Source organism: Pteronotus mesoamericanus, unplaced genomic scaffold, assembly GCF_021234165.1.
Source record: "Pteronotus mesoamericanus isolate MK-2021 breed Mesoamerican mustached bat unplaced genomic scaffold, CSHL_Meso_final contig_169, whole genome shotgun sequence".
Taxonomy (NCBI): domain Eukaryota; kingdom Metazoa; phylum Chordata; class Mammalia; order Chiroptera; family Mormoopidae; genus Pteronotus; species Pteronotus mesoamericanus.
Window position 1 is genome coordinate 8521892 of NW_026555068.1, and position 8946 is coordinate 8530837.

Genomic DNA, 8946 nt, shown 5'->3' on the forward strand with positions numbered 1-8946 from the left:
AATTTTTTATTTAGTCAATTTTCCCAGTATCATTTTTGAAATATTCTTTCTCATTTCCAAATGAATTATGATGCTTTCTTTGCTCACTTAGTTGTTCTGTATACTGAGACCTACAGTATAGTGTTGTTCTAGCTAAGGGCTTATTTAAGTATCTACAGAAAAGATTGCACATTCACAGAAAAGATGGCACTTTTATGGGAAAGAGTTAAGGCAGAATACAAAGACACATAAAGTGTTAGATTACCTAAAAAAAATAGAAGCGAGAGAAGACAGAAAAACAGAATGTGGACATAAAGCGGTGCCTAAAATGAGGCTAAAAATAGATACACATACTAAACATGAGCCATAATTTTAGTTCTAAATGGTTTAGCCATCAGAGAAACAAAGCAACATAGTTTATTACATAATTAGCAACATACCTCTCCCACCAAGGGAACAGATTGTTTAGGACTAGGACTATATTGAGAACTAAGTTAAAAAACAATTCCCCCACAAGTACTAGTAAAAGCAGACCTTGTGATAACTGAAAAAAAAAAAAAACCCAAACCCATAAAGTTGATTGATACTTTGCCATGTTCTAATTTCTAGAACAATTTCTAGAAGGTATTCTATTTTGAAGATAATATTTTTTCCCCTTTGGTTATTGGATTTTCCTCCTCCTCCTTACTTTCCATGTTATTCCTTTTCCCTTGTTTCATCTTCCTCTTCTGCTGTTCCCCTTTCCTTTTCTTCTTCCACTAGGTTGTTGGCCATGAATCCTCCCCCAAGGTATTAAGGGTGTGAGTCTGTAAAGATTTTAAATTTGCTATCTTGGGGATTTTGATATAGATACTGTGCCTTCATTGAAAAAGAAAAACGGGTGTCTTCTTTCCTTTATTTTCTATGTCCTGGCACTATTGAATTATCATTAGAGAAATCTACTCATTGAAGATTTGTTCGACTAGACCTTGAAATCATCTAGGTCTCTTGTAGGAGGCAGGTGAGGAGTGATGGTGGCAAAATTAATATGGGTCTTTGACAACATCTCTGTTTCTTCCATATATTTGGTCTGTTCAGGTTTCTTCTATGATCAGTTTTGGTCATTATATTGTCCTAAAGAATCATTCAGTTTTCAAATTTAATTGCAAACATATCTTTCAAATTTCTTTTTACCTGCACTTATTTTCTCATTTTAATATCTTATTTCATATGTATTTGTGCTTTCCCCCCTCTTTTCTTTGTTTAGATTATTAGTTTCTCTATTTGACTGTTTGTTTCAAATCAGCAGTTTAATAATTCACTAATTTCTGACTTCGTAGTTATTCTGCTTAAATTAATGTGTTTTATTTCTCTTTTTGAGATTGATGCTTAATTCTTTTAATTTTTTTATTTATCAAAAAGTTTTTATTGTTATGCATTTAACCCAGAACCACCTTCAGCTTTTACTTTAGGTGCAAGTGATATGTGGTGTTTTCATTATTTTTATGCTTTATATATACCAAAATTATTATTTTGATTTCTCTGAGTCAAAAATCATTAAAGAGAGAAATTTTTTAAATTTTAGCTATGAAGTCTTTGTTTTTGCTCCTTTTTTCCTGGGCTTATTTATTACTCACCTATTTATTCCACCTTTTTCTGTTAATGTTGTCTGTACTTTAAATGTTTTGTAGTTGGGGTTTTTTGTGGCTTAATATATGCTGAATTTTTACAAATTGTCCATAGTCCCTTGTAAGTTGAATTTGTTCTCAGCATATAGAGTTTAACAATTTCAATCAGCTCACTCATTAATTAAGCTACTGTGGTCTTCTTCATGCTTATTATTATTTTTCTGTCTATTTAGCATGTCCTGATACGAGATAACTGAACTGAAAGTTCCTACTACCTTTGCATTTTTAATATTTCTTCTTTATTTCTTGTATTTTTCATTTATTCATTATCTCTGAGTTAAATTTTTGGTGTAAAGATATTTGTGATGTCATATCCTTGTTGAGGTTTGTTACATTTATCATTACAACGGTTATGTGTTAAATCATGCCCCCCCAATATATGTTGAAGTCCTTAATATAAGCACCTCAGAAAGTGATCATGTATGGAAATAAGGTCTTTGCAGATATATTCAAGCTAAGAAAAGGTCATAGGATGAACACTGATTCTATAGGACTGGTGTTCTTATAAAAAGGAGAATTTGATAGATGATAAAAGTTCTTTTCTGCCTCATGCCAGGGACCCTTAATGCAATTATTTCTAATATCGTCCTCATGCAGTCAAACATGGTTAGAACACTTGAAGAGATCCTAACCAAGAAATCCATGTTATAATCATATTCATAAAATTCTTCTCTAACAGATCATTCTGACGGATTTTGGAGGGGAAAAAAAAGATCAAAACCTTAGAAGAGAAAAGAGAGGCACATTCCCAGATGATTCAACATTCCTTGCAGATTTTATCAAAGCAGTTTTACTTATGTACTTCCAAATAAGTTTTAAAAATTGATTACTTTGAATTAAACAACATTAATTAGAAAAGAGCAATGTCTTTACCAATTATAAAAATGCAGAGGAAACTCTAGCTTACACGAGTCTACTTCTGTCATACCACCATCTGATGGCAGTATACCCTCAAATTACATTTTCTGATTTTTAATGTTTCAGATCAAAATCTACTACTGAAATGATGATCAGTGTAATATTCATTTATAGGGCATCTTGTTTTCCCAGACAATGGTATACAAAGATTTCCATGACATAATCTTTCCTCTCAAGGAGCTCACTGTGTACTGGGGAGAGAGGCATATGCCCTGATAATTTTAATAACAGTGTTTGATGCATGTTATAGAGCCTTAGAGATAGACTCTTAGCCTGATACAGAGATGAAGTCAGATTCCGCAAGGAGATGATGTCTGGATTGAGTTTTAATAGGTCTAAATTACCCAGATTAAAACATGAAGTAAAATGATAAATACAGGGTCTGGCACAAATAACGCCCCTTTTTATTACATAAAACTATTTTATTACAAAATCATAGCATGTAATTCTGTAACATAACAATACCACACTCAAATACACCATGTGACATTTTAGGTGAAATGTTCAAATTGCTGTCCATCTCATGAGAGACATTCATGTACTGTACCAACCACGCTCAATGACACTACTTCCACCAGATCCTGTATTATGAAAGGGCAGAAAATGACTAGTTTGTTTAAGGAAGAAAAGAGGCTATTATATTCAAAAGACTGGAAAATAGCTGTATACTTCAGGCCAGATAATCCACTAAACATCAAAATTTCTTGAACATTGGCTATATGCCATGCATCCACAAGAAGAACAAAATGTACACAAGCCTTTGCCCTAATATAGCTTTTCTTCTGGAGGACAGGCTGACAATCAATATAAAATATAATTCCAAGTAATTATATTCACTCCAAAGAAAAAACAAGGAAAACAATGGCGAAAGAAGGTAGACACAGAGATGGCATTGGGGAGATGGTGATGTTTTAGATGAGGCCATCAGAGAGCATTAGACACTTACATGCATGATAAAATTATATATACTGACTATCATCATGCTTATGGCTAAAGTCTGTTAGCAGGGATAACAATGAAAATGTACTTACCAACACTTGCCCCACAAAGGTCTGTGCCGAAAGTAACATTTCTATACGATCATGAAATACTCCATGGAGTTGGAGACTTTTTAAATGTTTAATACCAATACTCTTCGACAAGATTAGTTTCTATAAGCAAGAGAGAAGAATTGGGTATGAGCTGGACCTCAGAGAAAGTGATCTGTTGATAGATTCTCCTGCTGTGGTATCAATCAGAAATTACCCCACTTAGGCAGTCTAACCTACGGAACACTATTTCAAGAAATGCATTTTACTGAGTTTGCATTTGACTGGTCCTCTGCACAGCTTTTTAATGCTGAATTCCAGTCTCCATCATGCTTTTCTCACACACTCTTACTCCCAGACCCCTCAAATTGCCGTGAGTATAGTGATCAGGACTGAGAGCATCATGCTGCTTTCTGCTCTGGGAACAAAGGTCTTACCCTTTTCCATCAAGCAATGTGGACCAAAAAAAAAAAAAAAAAAAAAAAAAAAAAATTACAAATGGATTATTAGGTGATTACTTAAATATCTGCTTTATTAAGAGAAAAAGAAGGAAAGTTTTAGGTATTTGATGTTGCTTTTAGTTCCTTATCTAGTATCATAACCTGATGAAATTATAGTTTGCCGTTTCATTTGCCAAGTGCCTTTATTTGTTATATATGACATGTACCCCCTATGATATAGACAAAGTATAATTAAATCCATTTTATTTGATAAGGAAACTGAGGTGTGGGGAAATTAAATGACTTGCCCACAAGCAGGCAATCAAGAAAAGTGGAGTCTAAATTCACCTCCATGTCTGTTGCTAGTCTTGAACTACCACCGAGAAAAACAAGCAAATTAGGACTGACCACATCATGCTGCCTGGACCCTCTGACTTTTAGAAAAGTTCATTTTAGGCCGGGCCAGGGTTTTGAAATGACTTGATTTTTCTACTCATATTTTCTGAGTGGTAGGAAGAGAAATCTTAATAAATAACTACTGGATAGAGTTCATATCTTGATCAATGATTTGCCCTTTCATACCTGTGATTCATCATGTGCATTCCTGAGATGTTTGAGAATTGATTTTTTAAAAATATTCAATATGACATTAATATAGAACACTCATTTGAATTTCATTATAAAATTGGAGGTGCCTTCGGTGGAAAACAAATTGGCCCTAAGATATAATAAAATTATACTTACTAATGTAGTGAACCTTTTTAAAATGCACATTTAAGGAGAAAAATTATGACTTGCCAAATAATTTTTATAAGAACTTTTGACAGTACCCAGATTTGTGACATTTTTTACATTAGGCCAACTTTCCCAAAAGCTTAGAGAAAAAATATAGCACTCTCAATCTGTATTAGTATAACAAATTATTGAGAAGTCACTCAACTTTTATTGAAGTCTTCAAGCTTCAAGAGTAGAACAGTACAGTATTCTGGTTGCTTGGACCTCATTTCTTAACATTTTGAAACATTTGCTTCCTAATTAAAGGGCACTTCTGGACTGAAAGGTGGACAGGAACTACATCCAAAGCAAATATTTATGGACAAATGGATTCTCACATTTTGGTAACTACATGCAAATGAATATAATGGGGAAGAAGATACAGTTCCTGGAGCAGAAGTCTAAGATTAAATAATTCTGCCACCTGAATTGTGCATTGAAAATAGGAAAGAAGGCTAATTCATCATACCTATTGTATACTCTGTCAGTATTGTTAAGAAGTCAGTACCTAGAATTCTTTCCCCAATTTTTATGCCACTGCTTAAAGTCTTTAATCTAGAAATAATTAGTAATAATGTGAGCTTATTTTGCAACAAAATCTATGAATATCAATATTGGGTACTTCTTGAATGCAGAAACCTGAATTCCATATTATGAGATTGTCAGTTATAAGTTACCAAGCTATTATAAATTCTCTTATTTGTTGTCAATGTTTAGCAATGTTAAGAGAAATGTTTTAAGCCACCTTTCAATATTAATTATATTTGACAGATGAAATGTGTTCTGTTATCAAAATTACTATAATCAGAGAAACAAAGTTTAGGAAACAAAATTTAGAAACAAGCCACACAGCGCATAATAAAGCTCTTTGCCTTGGACCACTGGTAATAGAATAGCTGTTATGTAGCATTTGAGAGTTTTATTTTCAAGCTCTTATGCAACTCCTTATCTGGGTAATATACCACTATTCTCGTAGTCATCATTTGCCTGGTGTCATTCAACAACACCCACCCTAGGGAGACTTATCTCGGTATGAAAAGGTCCCTGCATTTGAGGCAGGGTGTCATGCATGCGTATGCATGGGTGTCCATGTGATAGGCACGTGCCACTTGGTGTGTTGCATTAACATGGTATAAAAAAGGCAGTGTACATATGTGCATGCATGTGCATCATGAATGATGGATTTCTGAAAGGTTGACTTTGGTGTTCCTTTTTGCCTCCCTCATAGGACCTAGCACAATTGTCATTTTAAAATTTAAAATAAAGGCATAAATATATCTGTGGTGGGTTTTTTGTTTTTTGATTTTTTTTTAGAAAAGCGATCTCTGTTTCCAGAGCGAGCATTCATTATCAGCCATACAAGACATTTCTCCCCCCCAGTTATAAGAGAGGAGGCCTGGCCCTATACACGAAGCCTTCAGAATAGCAGCCTGGGAGCTGGATTTTCAGCCTAAAGAGGATTGGCCCCTTTCTAAGGCACCAGATCAGAGCTGGCTCTGTTAGCCTGTGAACTGAGTGAAGCTGTCATCATTTTCTAAACACAAACACATGTCAAACCTGTCTCTGATTTTCATACAGTGGGATCCCAAATAAGGAAACTGACCAAGAGAATTCCTGTTCCCCTGACGTTTTTCCATCTCTTAATGGCCCTCCAGATTTGCCTGAAAAGGAGCAAGATGAGAAGTCCACTTAAGAAGGTCCCTAAGGAGGAAAGAATAAACGCGGCTTGGATCTCAGGTGTGCAGGATGTTTTCTGCAGTTCTTGCCCATTAACATTTCGTAGGTTGATTTGAAACATCAGTAAACTGACTGTCAGAATTCTATGATGTCACGGTCGCATGGTAATGATTCTAGGAATTAGAGTTCAGTGTATAAGAGTCTTAACACCGGGTGCAATACAATGAGTGGTTCTAAGAACATGGGTTGGCTAATCATTGAGGTGCTAACTCATAGGATGCAAAGCGATGAACAGAGGGGGAAAGCTGGCGCCCACAACAGGGGTCTTCAGATGATATGAATTCTCAGATTCTGCTATTTTCTACATGACCTTCCGGAATGTACATCCTTTGTGGCTATGGTCAACAGGCTCTCTCTTTGGTTGGTGTAGTCAAACGGTTTCAGAATAGCTCTTTTTGAATGAAATGACATCCAGCCATCTGTGTGTCAATGAGTTGATTCTTCATCTGAGCAAATACCACCTTCTCAGTAATCTTGGAAGGACAGATGAGAGAGGAACTTCAAGATTTTAGTTTATCCTTTCACTAAGAAAGGATTGCTATAGGGTAAAGGTATCATAGAAGACAATTTTCCCGGGGTGAACACGGGTCAATTGTTATTTGAACCTGAGACTCTGTTCCTTTTATTGCTTCTTTGTGGGACCTTCCCCTTTCTTGTTTTTATCTCTGCCCTGTCAGCAAGCCCTTTGGTTCAGCTGGGGTAAAGTTCAGAATGAGAGCAATTTCTTCTATTTTCTCTGATGTTTTCAAAGGTGTAAGAAATGTCATGCCTTTCAGTGTGTACAAGTGGCAGGAAAAATGTCAGAGCCTGAAGGGGGGTCTGGTTCCCCCCAGTTATTGTGAAGATGACCTGACATGAGGTGATGAGACTCAGGAGAAATTTTGTTGTCCTTTGCAGTCCACCATGATCTGCTTTGGGTGCAGACTCTTTCTAGAAGATAAATAGTTTTCCTAGAACTGCTGCCATTGTTATAGGTCCTTCCTTTAAGCTCGCATGTAATTTCCGCAAAATCCTGTCGTTAAGCTAGCTACCTAGCACAGGGCAGTGTTACAAGGGATTGTCTAGGACTTAAGAGCCCTGGGTTCTAGCCCCAGTTCTTACAGTAAGTTACTATGTGATGTTTAACAAGTCAGTTCTCATGGTCTTACTTTGTGTTGAAGATAACACTTTATTGATAAAATTATTGTGGGAATTCAGTAAGGTTTTATATAGAAAAACGTAAGACTCAATACAAGGAGAATTATTTGTTTCTTTTTGAATGGCATTGATGATAAAGAAAGGCGAAGGAAGGGAAGAAGAAAGGAAGGAAAGAAAAAATGAATAATGGGAGAGAAGGAAGAATTATTTGTTTATATTACACATAACACACACACAACTATAGCTATTTGGAAAATAAGATCAGTTTCCAAGTCAAAGTTCATTCAGATCATTTACTTGGTCTGATCACACTTAAGTCATGATTGAGCTATCATCATCAGAGAAAGTTTCTAATTTTCCTCATTTGCTCTTTAATGTTGTCATAGTATTACCAATTCTTTCCAAGATGCTATGTAGGCATTTTTTTCCTTTTTCTCTTTTCCCAGAAATTACCTTATAAGAACAAAAAAGATTTAATTCAATTTCAACAGACAGGTAGTTCGTCCCTCTAGTATTGTTATTGTTATATAATTAGCTTCTGTGGATGAGCCAAAAAATGCTTGAGTGGTTTCAAAGTCTGTCTCTCCAAATTCATCTTGAACCCGGGGTGTGCCGGCCATCCAGTTTCCTTGGGACCGTCCCAGGTTCAGTACTGGAAGCTCAGTGCCTGGGGAAACGCCTTGGTCCTGGGCAGACTGGGATTGCTGGTCACCTGCGCCCACACTTCGTCATCTCCACTGAGCTACAGCCACACTGCTTCCTCTTAGCTGCGAGAACACGCAAAGCCTTTACGGCTCAGGCCTTTATAACACAACTTTCCTGCTGCCTAGAACACATCCCTCAGAGCTGCTATTTTCAGGCCCCCATTTAAATGTCTCATTATGTCCTCCTGACTGTCCTACAGTACGGAGGGCCCTGACATGTGCCCCAGTGCTCTCTGGCATGGCACGTTGACCTTTCCTTCCCAGCACATCATAGCACTTAAAATTGTAATTATGTTATTTACTTGTCACCAGGTTCGTTTTCCTTCTTCCCTCATGAGCACAGATGCTCCATAAGCTCAGGGATCATACCTTTGGCATTCATAACCAAGTGAGTACCCCGTGTCTAGTAATAAACCTGTCACATACCTGGAAAATCACAGGGACTTAATTGTTGACGATTAAATGAATCAATTATAAATTCTTAAACATATTTGTTAGATAACATAATAACTATATGTGATGTCAGATGGGTATGAGACTTACCAGGGTGATCACCTTGTAA

At 36.2% G+C, this 8946-nt stretch overlaps 1 protein-coding gene across 1 annotated transcript in view; it reads right to left on the reverse strand.

Moving 5' to 3' along the window:
• The window catches only part of KCNU1 (potassium calcium-activated channel subfamily U member 1), a 118798-nt gene extending 112194 nt beyond the window's left edge, over nucleotides 1–6604 (reverse strand). The window contains 2 exon segments of the mRNA XM_054565772.1: nucleotides 3596–3715; nucleotides 6410–6604. Coding sequence (XP_054421747.1) covers nucleotides 3596–3715; nucleotides 6410–6604 — 315 coding nt within the window.
• Between the last annotated feature and the right edge of the window lie 2342 nt (nucleotides 6605–8946).